The sequence below is a fragment of the Cetorhinus maximus genome, chromosome 1, assembly GCF_964194155.1.
Source record: "Cetorhinus maximus chromosome 1, sCetMax3.hap1.1, whole genome shotgun sequence".
Taxonomy (NCBI): Eukaryota; Metazoa; Chordata; class Chondrichthyes; order Lamniformes; family Cetorhinidae; genus Cetorhinus; species Cetorhinus maximus.
This window is the reverse complement of record NC_135879.1, coordinates 43,494,374-43,508,590: the sequence shown is the minus strand read 5'-3', so window position 1 is coordinate 43,508,590 and position 14,217 is coordinate 43,494,374. Positions and strand designations below refer to the sequence as shown.

The following is a 14,217-nucleotide window of genomic DNA, read 5'->3' as shown; positions in this document are numbered from 1 at the left end:
CAAAGTGCGTAACCTCACATTTTCCCACATTATATTCCATCTGCCACGTTTTTGCCCACTCACTTAACATGTCTATATCCTTCTGTAGACTCCTTGTCATCTGCAAACTTGGCGATAGTACATGAATTTCCCTCATCCAATATATATATTGTAAATAATTGTTTCACCAGCACTCATCCCTGTGGCACTCCACTCGTTACAGGTTGCCACCCTGAAAATGCCCCCTATATCCCAACTCTGTCTTCTATTAGTTAGCCAGTCCTCTATCCATGCTAATGTACTACCCCCAACACCATGGGCTCTTATCTATTAGTACTGGAATTTCTGATTCTGGGAGGAAAGGGATTATTTGGATGATAAATACTGACAAATCTGTGCTTAAAAAAAAAAAATGCTTGAAATTATTTGAATTAAAAGCATTACCTCTAGATTTGACTATTCTAATGCATTTCCAGCCAGCCTTTTACATTCTACCCTCTTATGATGTTCGTTCATAACTCTGCTGTGTGTGTGCTAACTCGCATCAAATGGCCGCCTGCTATTAAATACCCCCTGTGCTTGCTGACCTACACTAGGTCCCAAAGTCACACTGACTCAGTGGCATATTTTGTTTTAAAATTCCCCTGTGAAGCGCCTCGGGACATTTTATGATTAAGTTGCTTGTATAAATACAAGCTGTTAAAATGGCATTAGGCTATGTTGTTGAACGTTATTGCATTAATTGATAACATTTCAGTACATCCTGGAGAAAGGAGAATAAGCCACATTTTCTGGAAAATGGATATATATAGTGCCTTTAACGTAATAAAATGTCCTGAGGCACTTTACTGGAGCATTATAAAACAAAATATGACACTGAACCACAAGGATATGTTAGGTCAGATGACCAAAAGCTTGGTTAAAGAGGGAGAAAATAAACTTTGAGAGTAAACTAGCAAGTAATGTAAAAACAGACAGTAAGAGCTTCTTTAAATATATAAAAAGGAAGAGAGAGGCTAAAATGAACATAGGCCCCTTAGAGAATGAGGCTGGGGAAATAATGGGGAACCAGGAAATGGCAGAGGACTTGAATAAATAAAAAACAAAAACAGAATTACCTGGAAAAACTCAGCAAGTCTGGCAGCATCGGCGGAGAAGAAATCAGTTAACGTTTCGAGCCTTCATGGCCCTTCGGCAGACTTGAATAAATACTTTGCTTCAGTCTTCACAGTAGAAGATAGTAATAGCATTCCAAAAATACTAAATAATCATGGGGCAAAAGTGGGGGAGGAAATAAATACAATTATCACTAGAGAAAAAGTACTGGGAAAACTAATAGGGGTAAAGACTGATAAGTCCCCTGGACCTGATGGGTTGCATCCTAGGATATCAAAGGAAGTAGCTACAGAGATAGTGGATGCACTGATAGTAATCTTCCAAGAATCCTTAGATTCTGGAAGAGTCCCAGAGGATGGGAGAATGGCCAATGTAACACCCTTATTCAAAAAGGGAGGGAGACAAAAAAAAACTATAGGCCAGTTAGCTTAACATCTGTCATTGGGAAAATGTTAGAATCTATTACAAAGGATATAATAGCAGAGCATTTGGAAATACATAATCTAATCAAGCAGAGTCAGCATGACTTCATGAAGGGGAAATCATGCCTAACAAATTTATTAGAATTCCTTGAGGCAGTAACAAGCAGGATAGATAAAGGGGAACCAGTAGATGTAATATATTTGGATTTCCCAAAGATGTTCGATAAGATACCACACAAGGTTACATAATAAGAGCCCATGTCTTGGGGGGTAGTGTGTTAGCACGGATAGAGGATTGGCTAACTAATAGAAGACAGAGTTGGGATAAGGGGGCATTTTCGGGATGGCAACCTGTAACTAGTGGAGTGCCACAAGGATCAGTGCTAGGGCCTCAATTATTTACAATATACATTAATGACTTAGATGAGGGAAGCGAATGTACTATCGCCAAGTTTGCGGATGATACAAAAATAGGTGGGAAGGCAAGTGGTGAGGATGACTTAAGGAGTCTACAGAGGGATATAGACAGGTTAAGTGAGTGGGCAAAAACGTGGCAGATGGAATATAATGTGGGAAAATGTGAGGTTATGCACTTTGGCAGGAAGAATAGAGGAGCTGAATATTATTTAAATGGAGAAAGACTGCAGAAGGCTGCAGCACACAGGGATTTGGGAGTCCTTGTGCATGAATCTCAAAGCGAACATACAAGTTCAACAGATAATAGGGAAGGCAAATGGAATGTTGGCCTTTATTTCAAAGGGAATGGAGTATAAAAATAGCGAAGTCTTGCTAAAATTATGCAAGGCACTAGTTAGACCACACCTAGAATACTATGAACAATTTTGGCCCCCTTATCTAAGGAAAGATATACTGGCATTGGAGGCAGTCCAGAGAAGGTTCACCTAGGTTGATCCCGGGGTTGGAGGGATTTTCTTATGAGGAGAGGTTGAGTAGGTTAGGCCTGTACTCATTGGAGTTTAGAAGAATGAGAGGTGACCTTATTGAAACATATAGGATTCTTAGGGGGCTTGACAGGGTAGATGCTGAGAAGTTGTTTCCCCTTGTGGGAGAGTCTAGGTCCAGAGGGCATAATCTCAGAGTAAGGGGGCGCCCACTTAAAACAGAGATGAGGAGGAATTTCTTCTGAGGGTAGTCAGCCTGTGGAATTCTTTACCGTAGAGGCTGGGTCGTTATGCACGTTCAAGGGTGAGATAGACAGATTTTTAATCAGTATTGGAATCAAGGGTTATGGGGAAAAGGCAGGAAAGCAGAGTTGAGGATTATCAGATCAGCCATGATCTCATTGAATGGCGGAGCAGACTCGATGGGCCAAATGGCTAACTTCTGCTCCTATGTCTTATGGAGAAAAGTGGGCTAGAAAGGTGGAGAAGTGTAGGAAGGGTATTCGAGAGCTTGGGGCTTAGGCAACTGAAGGCATGGCCACCAATGGTGGAGTAATTATGATTGGGGATGTACAAGAGGCCAAAATTAGAGGAATGCAGATATGAGGGTTGTTGGGTTTGGAGGAGGTAAGAGATAGGGAGGGGCAAGCCCAGGAGGATGAGAATTCAAAATCAAGACATTGCTTGACCTGGAGCCATGTAGATCAAGCACAGGGGTGATAAGGGTACAGGACTTGCTGAGAGTTAAGACATGGGCAGCAATGTTTTGGATGACCTCAAATCTCTGGAGGGTAGAATGTGGGAGACCAGCTGGGAATGCATTGGAATACTTGAAACTAGAGGTAATGAAGGTAGAGATAAAAATAATATGACACTTTTTCATTTGTATAACAAATTCAAACGAATACTTTACACAGGGTGTTTGAAAGCCTGTGTTATATTCCCTTAATGTCTAATATTTTGAGTTAGTAAAGTGAATAAGCAAGCTAAGGAAGTTTCATTTCCTTTGTACGCAATGAATAATTATAAAACTGGCACTAAAATTGAATAGTTGGTGACTTCGGCCAGTTTTTCACTTTTTGTAATGAAATGTCTGCCTATCTTGTTTGCGTAGGCATAACACAAGTGATTTTATTGTTGAACTCTTAGAGTTGTGTAATTTAACTTCACATGGAATTCACATATTAAAACCAACCAGCTGTTAAGTGTTTGCTTGTTCTAGGTTGAAATCATGGAAAGAATAGCATGGATGTATGATCACATGATCCTGTTTTCATATTTTAACCCTTCCCCAACTCTAATGCTAACCTGAGTGTTTTACAGCAAAGTGATGCAATAATTCTACTTGACTGATACACTGAGCCATGCACACCAGGGTGTCCTAGGTTCAATGCCCAGTCTATGCAGAACAATCTTATTTTACAGGGGCAATAGTTGAGGCACTATAATCACTTTCCACTCCGATTGCTATCCAGCCTAACCCTGCTGGGCATTGGGTGAGAAAATTGAGCCTTTCTTTTTGCTCATGTACACTGCCAAGCTTACATGTGGAAGATGGGCACAAAGTTAAGTGAAAGGCTCCAGGTGATGATAGAAACCTACCCTTGTGAGACTGCTTTGTAACAGTTGAAAGGGAGAAACATTTATTGTAAAATCTGATCATAAGCAAAAGCTGTGTTGAGGAACTGGTGAGTAAGTCAGTGAATTGTAGATGCTGTATTCTCATGACACTGGTTAAGAAGTAAAATTCAGGGTGTTTTTGAGTGTTTGTGACCTGCAGTAAATTTGGCAGCTATCAGCAGCCCGAGAATAGAATGTAACTGCATACAGTAGTTGAAGACTTTACTGTAGCAGCTTTATGCCCTATGGTATTGTAATGCTCCAGGCTGTTTGCCACTTCATAATGGTATTGTAGCCTTCCACTGGGAGTACCATATTAGACTGTGCAAAGTGGAGTGTTGTGCCTATCGGTCAGATTAGCAGCAGGAGCTTTGCAGAGGAAGTCATCTGACAGTCTTGTGCTTTGGGATGGTTGAAAGCTAAAATAATAACTGCATTGCACTCAAGGACATGTTTCTTGTGGTTAACTATAGGTGTGGGAAGATGGAGCACAGCCACTTCAGGTAAAGTTTTGGAGAAGGCTTGATGGGACAAATTTGCCAGTGAAATACGTATTCTAATAAATTCTGACTTTTGTGCATAAAGTTATCAGCTGTTGAAGAGTTCATTGCTAATAGTTAAATTTTCTCCTGCATCTTGCTTTGACTTTTGCCTGAATTGATGTATTGACTGAAAACGTTCATTTTGCGTGTGAGGTGTGAGGTTTATATTCTGCTCTTTTAAAATTTTTCTTTACTAACGCTGCTGTGATTATCATGGCTCTGTAATTTTAATGCAGAAATTAATTAAAGAATTGGTTTGAAAACTAACTTACCATTTGGATATCACATGAAGTTTAATGTTTGGTTTTGGTGTTGCTAATCTCTCAATTCTAGATGAAATAATCTGCAATTGCAGTGGGTCTGTAGATCTTAACACAATCTCTTGATAATGGAATAAATTTTAGTTGGTTCACATGCTTTTGGTATTGGTCCAATTTGGATGTAAAGGATTAACTCATTGTGGAGCTTCTGGTGTGTTGGGTAACAAATCTGATTAAAGTTGTGAGGAAATAGCAACGGTAATATTGAGGGGAAGGTATAAACAGAACCCAGGGATATGTGACAAATGAATTCTCCTAATTCAAAAAAAAAAATCAAGTTTTAATTTATTTCCACATTAATGGGGTGTCTTTCATAGCTTGTTTTGGAACATCACAAACAGAGACTAATACAGGCAGAAAAGCGTTGTAAAGAATTAGGTACTTTTAAATTTAAAAATGGACGTTGGTACCGTGGTGCTAAGCACTGTATGCTATGAAAGACTAGCTTGCATTTATATATTGTCTATTACATCTTAAGGACACCCCACAACAATTCCTAACCACAGAATTAATTACTTTTGAGATGTTGTCGCATTTAATAGGCAAGCAGTGAAGTACATGAGCTGTCGACCTGCTCTCCTGTTTTGCTTTGAACCATGCCAAGCAGTGGGTGTCAAGCATAAACTGCAGGGCACCCCCGGAATCAAGTATAAATTGGAAGTGAGGATCATACTTGGTTGGCCTTATACAACTAGCCACGGTGATCTATGTATACCTACTCTCTGTACAGAGACAGGTGTTGAGCCAGACAGTTAAAATTACAGGAAAAAAAGATGAAATTGAAAGAGCAATGTGTCAATGTACCAAAAATACCCCCATAAAGTGAAGCAATGTTAATTTCTGGAGCTTGAAGAAATTTCATGCATTTTTGCTATTCCCACCTCCGCATGCTGATCACTTAAGCTTTAACATAATACAGTGGATGTAACACCTTTGACCATAACTAGTGTATGGCTAAATTAAATTAGTCCCTGTGCAGGAGTGTAAAGTTGTGAACTTTGATTTGTCATAATTTTAATCAAATTTTTTTTAAAATTACATTATTGGCCATTGAAATTACATTGGTGATTTGTTCCTTATGCAATATTTATGCCACTTTGCTGCAAATGGCATGTTTGCAGAAGGCAAAAATGAAGCTATGTAAACAGGACGGCATGTAATACTGAGAATCCAGTTCCTCTAGGGACAGCATAATTAGATGAGTGGTCAGGGTGTTCACATCCACTGCATATTGACTGGTGAAGTAACATCTGGTTTGTATGGATCTTGCTCAGCTATTGGTGAATGTGCTGTCTCCAATAGTTGCAATCTGTTCAATTTTAAACTGGATTTCACTGAAGCAGCAATCACCCCAATTTAACTATGCAGTTTCTACAATGCTGTAGTTGTTTGTTTGTCAAATGCAGTTCTATGATTTTATAAATGCAGTTCAAGACAGCATTTATCTAGCCAATTAAGATTGCAGTCAACTACTGTATTTCTTTTAAATGCTGAAATATCATGTAGGTAGTTCAAGCTTGACAAGAGCAGCAAACATGGTGCATTTTGAGCCCATGACATCTTTGCAATTGACTTGTATAGAACAATATACAATATTAAGACTGCAACTTTTCATGTCCAAAAAGCCATTTCACTATCCATGTGTCTCTGGATGTTCCTTAGTATTCACCTGATATTTTGGTTAAATGGGGAGTAAGTACAATTAAGCATTAAACCACACTGTACCGTCCCATAAATGTACACTTCCAATCTGTAATTTGTGTACCTCAGAATTGATCATTCCTGTGGGTAATAATCCCTTATTCCATTGTCTCTTCTCAGTTCTCTCCCCTTAGCTGAGCTGTTATAAATACATATCACACATTACTTTTTTTTCTTAACATCCTTGTTTGTTCCATTTCAGCTGGACGCCTGTGGAGTTTGACGTTAACCAGATTCGACTGATTGTTTACCAGGATTGCGAAAGGAGAGGCAGACATGTCCTGTTTGACTCAAAAGCAGTGCGTAAAGTTGAAGGTGCCTCTGTGCAGGTAACTACTGCAGTTTGAAAATTTCTCGACTATTTAAAAAAATGTTGAGCACCTGCAGCTACTATAAAGACATTTTTGGGTGGGAGATGCCCTTTAAATGAAATGGTGGGTACAGTATGATTGATTCAACTTGTATTACATTTCTAAACTCTTCAGTTTTGTATCGACAGTCTGTCATGAGGTTGAATGAGTACTATAGTGAGCGTTTGAGAATTGTACACTGGGAACTTCATGGAATCTTTTCTGAAGTTTATACCTTTTCTACAGTGCAGGACATGCTGTGTACTTACTGATGTACAAGCAACCCCCAAGTGGGAAGGGAGTCGACCTTGTCCCAACTTTCTATCCAAACCCCCAAAAAAACCTGTTTTGCACATAGAAAACCTATTCTGCCTCTGCTGTCTTTCTAGCTTGTAACCCATCAAAATTTATTTCCAAATAAGGTGAGCAGTACTCCCCACTTTCACTTTAAACGTCCAGTCGCTTTAATTTTGATGTTTTATATTTGGATATGTACAGTAGAAAACAGCCTGTAACAAGTATTGATATCCTGTACCTACAGCATTTAAATCTATAGCAAAAAATAAAATTTCATCAATATAAAAGCAAAATACTGTGGATGCTGGGAATCTGAAAAATATACAGAAAATGCTCAGCAGGTCAGGCACCATCTTTAGAGAAAAGCGACTAATGTTTTAGGTCGATGACCTTTCATCAGAACTGATAAAATTGCGGGTCTGTTTGAAGTTTTATGGTTCAGTCAAGTTGTATTTCTTGGCAGTGAATTTTAAAACATTATTTCATTTAAGGGCTGAAGAACTCAAGTGCCCTACTGCCTTCTTTCTGTTCTTTCAATGCTATGATAAAATTCCTCACACTGGAGTTATGACTATAGTCAGTGGAACTATCCCTTTGCAATTTGTGTATACCATGCCATTGAATCAAGTTAAGGATGCATGCTTTTGCCAAGAAAAAGCTTGAGACATGTTTTAACATAACTGTTAACCGTTTTTTTTTTATATCTTGAAACTATGGCGTGGGGGAGGGGAGGTGGTGATGTGCATCTGAAATGGTCTTCTACATAGTTTTTTTGTATAACAATGTTCATGGTTCATGGGATTAGAAAATTGAATTCAAGACCCTTTCCTGTACAGAGGCAGATGTTTGAGATAGCATCCTCACACCATAACCTAGGTGTTATAGCTTGTAGCATGCCCATTTTTATAACATGGAAAATCTCTCTTCCCCCCCCCCCCCCCCCAACCCCCCCACCCCCTCATCCTAATAAAACTTACTCAGAGTTATATGCCCTGAGTTTTTTTTAAGGGTGGTATTAGGTCCACTGCTAATTTTGTTGTCAATTAATAACCTGGATTAAGCTATAAAGGGCATAATTTCAAAGTTTGCAGATGACACAGAATTTGGAAATGTAGTAAACAGTGAGGAACATTGTCATAAATTTCAGGAGGGCATAGACAGACTGGTGAAATGGGCTGACGCATGGTAGAATATGAGAAGAACAAGGAGAGGCAATAAAAACAATGTTATAATTTTAAAGCGAATGCAGGATTAGGGACTCCTGAGGATTCACGTACACAAATTGTTGAAGGTGGCAGGATAAATTGATAAGATGCTGAAAAATGCAGCTGGGATCCTGGTCTTCACGAATAGAGGAATACCACACAAAAGCAAGGACATTATGCTAAACCTTTTAAAACTGGCGAGCTTCAGCTGCAGTATTGTTTCCAATTCTCTGGGCATCTCACTTTAGGAAAGATGTCACCAAATCTTGGAAAAGATTCAGGCAGGATTTACTGGAATTGCATCAGGTATGAGGGGTGTAGGTTATGTGGCAAGACTATCAAAACTGGGATTGTTTAGATCAGGGACATTTTAAGGCTAGATTTTCATAGGGAGGTGTTCAAAATTATGAAGGATTTTATAGCGTAAAACAGGAGAAACTGTTTCTACTAGTAGGAGGGTTGGTAACCAGAGGACACGGATTTAAGATTTAAGAAAAAAATAAAGGGATAACCAGCTAATTATTTTTGAAATTGGTGTTCTCTGACCAGGTTCTTCAACAAAATGCTATGTTATGCAAGTTTACACGTGTACATGGATAATAACTGTTGTGTCCTTTCATTACTAGATGGGGAAAATGTTATTTTAGTTATTCTGTATTTAAAACAAACTAGGTAATTGGCACTTGGGTTTCTCTACTCAGTTTTTTCAGTGCATCTGCAGTACTACTCGATTTGTCAACTAAGTGGAATTAGTGCTTGAAGAGATGAAAACTATACAGTCATCATATTAATTTGTAACTTATTCAATTAAAATTCCCATTTCAAAGCAACCATTTCTCTTAAACCCATTGGTCAATGTGTCCGATTTCTAATTATTTCTAATGCTAATGTTGTGTGGAAGTCAAATTGTTTTTCAAAATGGTTCAACAACGAAGCGTCATGACCTAGTGTTGTGTGAGCAGATGGATGTTTTGAACAGAGTGAAGGAATTGAATCATAAGCTAGTTGCACAGGCATTCTCACTGTTTGCATTAGTTCATAGCGTTGAAAGATAGTGAACTATTTGAATCTTATGAACTGGAAAAAGGTCTTTTTATATAAAAAAAAACAATGCTTCACAGCTTAAAATTCAATCAGCATTTTTCCTTCATGGTTTAGGCAAATTTAGGCAAAACAAGGTTGCTACGCAACAGACCAGCCTTGATTTTTGATGCTCCCCACTTTAGAAATTCCCATTTTATCATCATCGGTGAAGTTGGCCTGAGTAGCTGCAATTAAGCGGGTTTGCCTGTATACGATTTCTGATGGTCGTATGTCCAGTTGTGATCTTTTCATCAGTGATGTTAAGATTCAGTATTATTCCTGTCACTGGAAACTAGTTAGGAAAAACTGTCACATGTTGAAGCCTAGATTAAATGAAAGCAGCTCATGATGGGTTTACTGTGTGAGAAGAGAACTAGTTTTTAGAAACACGAGTGTTCAGTGTCTTTTTATTTCCAAATGAAAATTTTTGACTAACTTGAAGAGACAGGCATTTACCAAGCATCATGTTTTAGGAGGCTTTTTAGATCTTTAAGGTTTGCTTGTTAGTCACAGCCTCAATGCTACTTCACTAATTTGCATTTATGTAAATCTTTTAACATCCATTCCAAAATCTTAAAAAACTGATACCAAAAGCTTACCAAAGAAGTAGGATTTAAGGAGAGTCTTAAAGGAGGAGGTTAAGATGATTGTGGGTTAGGAAGAAAATTAGATAATGGGACCTAGGTGGCTTAAGGCACAATAGATTCACAGGACCATTTGGAGAAGTGAGTGCACACCCCTTTCAAGGCAGTTTATAACTTAACATTACTATATGATTGGTTGTGTCCTTCAGAAACATAGTAACAAGATTAGGCCTTTCAACCCCTGTGCTTATTGAGCCATTCATACATACATATATATATATATATATATATATATATAAATAGCTGGTCTGTTCCTCAACTCCATTTGCCCATTTTTGATCCTTGATACCCTTACCTAATAAAAATTCTGTTGACCTCAGTCTTGAAAATTTCAAATGACCTAGAATCCACAGCTTTTTGGTGACAGAATTTCACATTCCTACTACCTTTTTTGTGAAACTGCTTCTTGATTTCTCTCCTGAATAGCTTAGCTTTAATTTTAAGATTGTATCAGTCCCCTTGTTCTGGATTTCTGCACCACGGAAACAGTTTTTTTGTATCTGTACTTTTTAAAAATAATTTTAATAAGCCTCAGATCATCTTTCAACTTTCTAATCTCAAGGGAATGCAATCTAACCTTAAGGGAATGCAACCTATGTTAATGTAACCTGTCCCATTATTCATTATGGGGTGTCTGTTATACCTACTCCAAAGCTTTCCTGAGGTATGGTGCCCAAAACGGAATGCAGCATTCCTAATGGGATATCACCAAGGCTCTGTCAAAATGAAGTGTAACTTCCTCCCCATTATGTTCCAGACTCTTGACACACAGACTGACATTCCAAAAGCTTTTTTGATTAATTTTTGTATCTGTGCGCTAGCTTTCAATGATTTGTGTGTCTGGACACCCGAATTCCATCACTCCTTCATACTTAATGATGAGAGACTGGAATCTGTCTATCTGTCTGTCTTGGATCCAAAGAAGGTTACTTCACACTTCCTCACTTTGAACATCAGCTGCTAACGCTTTATCCACTGCCTTAACCTGCATATGTCCCTTTGTAACTCCCCCCTCCCATCCACACATCTTACTATGTCCCCTAACTTAGTGTCATTTTCAAACTTAGATATACAACTTCATTCTACATTCCTCCATGCAAGTCATTATTATCTATGGTAATCCCTGGGGAACACCACTTGTCACATTCCATCAATCAGCATACCATGTGTACTCCTACTTATTGAATGTTTTGTGCTAAACATTATCAAATGTCTCCTAGAAGTCCATATAGACAACATCTATAAACACGTCCCCATCGACCTTGTTAGTGATCTTTTTAAAAACTTCAACCATGTGACTTTTGACCTGCCTGTTACAAATCCATGCTGAGCCCCTATAATCAGCTCATACTTGTTCTAATGCTCAGTCAATGCCCATGATAGATTCCAGTAACTTTTTTCACGAGTGATGGAACTGCCACAATCTCCCTCACGCAGCAACAACACAGTCCCCTAGAAGAGGCAAAAAAAAACATGGACCAATTTAGGAACAAAAGTTCTGTGGAATTTTCTCTCTCATTCCCAAAGAGAATGAAACAAGTTTTAAAAGAATTACAGTGGAATTATACATGAAGCTTGAAAGTGATGTAATTCAATCTGAAACTAGGATCTTTAAACAAAAGAAATTACAAAGGTATGAGGGGCAAGTTGGCTGAGGTAGATTGGGGAACTACATTAAAAGGTATAATGGTAGCCAGCCAATGTCTGGCATTTAAAGAATTAATATATTATTTGCAACAAATTTACGTTCCTTTAAAGCACAAAAAACCAGCAGACAAAGTGATCCAACCATGGCTAACAAGAGAAATTAAGGATTCCATTAAATCAAATGAGGTTTATAAAGTTGCCAAAAAAAAGTAGTAAGCCTGAGGATTGGGAGCATTTTAAAATCTGGTAAAGGAAAACCAAGAAATTGATAATGAAAGAGAAATTAGAACATGAAACCAGACTGTAAAAGCTTCTGTAGGTATGTAAAAAGGAAAAGTTTAGTAAGACAAATGTGGGCCCAGTACGGGAAAGAATGGAGAATTTATAATGAGAATTAAGGAAATGGCAGAGAAACTAAACAAATACTTCCTCTTCACTGAGGCAGATGCAAAAAACCTCCCTGAAATCTTGGGGAACCAAGGAACTAGTGAGACTGAGGACCTGAAAGAAATTAGTATTGATCAAGGTCATTAGAATTATGAAATGATTAGATTTGGTCCAAATGGATAGCTTATTCTGATTACAGCTAGACAGGTTAGGGGGAATCAGGTACATGAGTATAAGTAACATAAATATGGAGTGCAGCAAGTGTGGAATTGCTACAAGTATTCAAAAAAGTCAACTCTATTTTCCTGTCTATTCCCTATACCCTTTGATGACTTTGTTAATCAAGACTCTATCAAACTCAGCCTTGTGGAAAAAAAAGTTTGATGACCTAGCCTCCACTGCTTTCTGGAGAAGGGAATTCCACAGACCCTCTGAGAAAATATTTCTCTTCATTCCCATCTTAAATTAAGACCCTTTATTTTTAAGCTGTGTCTTCTAGTTCTTGTCTTGCCAAGGAGGGTAAACATCATCTTAGCATCCACCCTGTCAAGTCCCTTCATGATCTTAGGTGTTTCAAATAGTTGCTTGGTAGTACATAACTTGTGTATTGCTGGAAAAAGAGACATGCTGTCAAAGCTTTTCATCTTGCATTCATCAGGACAGATTCACAATAATACCAATTCTAAAGGGAGCAATAATTTATACTGAATGAGAAGAGATTGACAAGTGGACTCTGGTAGAGGTGTTGCCATGGAGAAGGCAGTTAACTATTAACAGGTGCAAAGCTTTTGTTTGAATGTAAACCAGGCAGGTACACTCTGGTTAAGGCGTTGCCCTGAGGAATGAACCAAGGAATGGCTGTCTCCCAAGCTTTTGCTTAGTTGAAAAAGGCACAATGCATGGACATGCTTTCTGTTTCAAAAGGACAGGGCCAAGCCAAAAAGACATTCTGCCTATCTCACAAATGAGTAATGTTATTGTATATGAATTTCATTGCCTGTGTGATGTCAGGTACGTAGGCCATACATCCCAACGACTGGTGGATCACATCAGACATCCCTTTGGCTCTTCTCAACAGGTGAAGCCCTGACTGTACCCAACACCCTGTGCTTGCAAAACTCAAAACATAGTGTCCAACATTGGATGTCATTCTGAAGACAGCACTTGCTAAACAATGCTGTTTGCGTTAAGAATCACACTGGCAACCAATTTAAGATCATCAGTCAGGCTCGCATTGTGGCTCACTTAAGCATGCTAGAAGCTACATATATTCCCACACAGGACCCTGTCCTATGTAAACAAAAAAAGCATGTCCATGCATTGTGCATTTTTCAACTAAACAAAGGTTTGGGAGCAGCCATTCCCTGGTTAATTCATCGTGGCAATGCCTGGACCAATTAGGGTTGACCAGAGTGTACCTGCCTGGTTTGAATTTAAGCAGAAGCTTAGCAGTTAACTGTTCCCTGGTGCATTCTCCATGGCAATGCTTCTACCAATCAGAGCCCACTTGACAACCAATCAGCATTCTCTTCTTATGCAGTATAGAATCTGTCTTGATGAGTGCAAGACGAAAAGCTTTTACAGCATGTCTCTTTTCTCAGCAATGATATGTTTCAATAAGATCACCTCTCACTCTTCTAAGCTCCAACAGATACAAGCCCAACCTGTCCAATCTTCCCTTGTAAGATAACCCCTTCATCCCAGGAATGAGTCGAATGAGCCTTCTCTGAATTGCTAATGCAATTATATCCTTAAGTAAGGAGGCCAAAACAGCACATTATTCCCGATGTGGTCTCAGCAACACCCTGTACAATTGTAGCAAACTTTCTCCATTTCTATATTCCATTCCCCTCGCAATAAAGGTTAACATTCCATTTGCCTTCCTAATCACTTGCTATATTTGCATACCATAAATTCATGTACCAGGACACCCAGATCCCTCTGTACCCCAGAGTTCTGCAATCTCTCTCCATTTGAATAATACTATTTTTCTATTCTTCTT

At 38.6% G+C, this 14,217-nt stretch overlaps 1 protein-coding gene across 1 annotated transcript in view; it reads left to right on the top strand.

Moving 5' to 3' along the window:
• Positions 1-14,217, top strand: part of LOC144679755 (folliculin-interacting protein 2-like) — a 111,578-nt gene that overhangs the window by 33,915 nt on the left and 63,446 nt on the right. Inside the window, exon 2 of the mRNA XM_078540466.1 lies at positions 6,805-6,931. Coding sequence (XP_078396592.1) covers positions 6,805-6,931 — 127 coding nt within the window. The remainder of the gene's footprint in view (positions 1-6,804; positions 6,932-14,217) is intronic.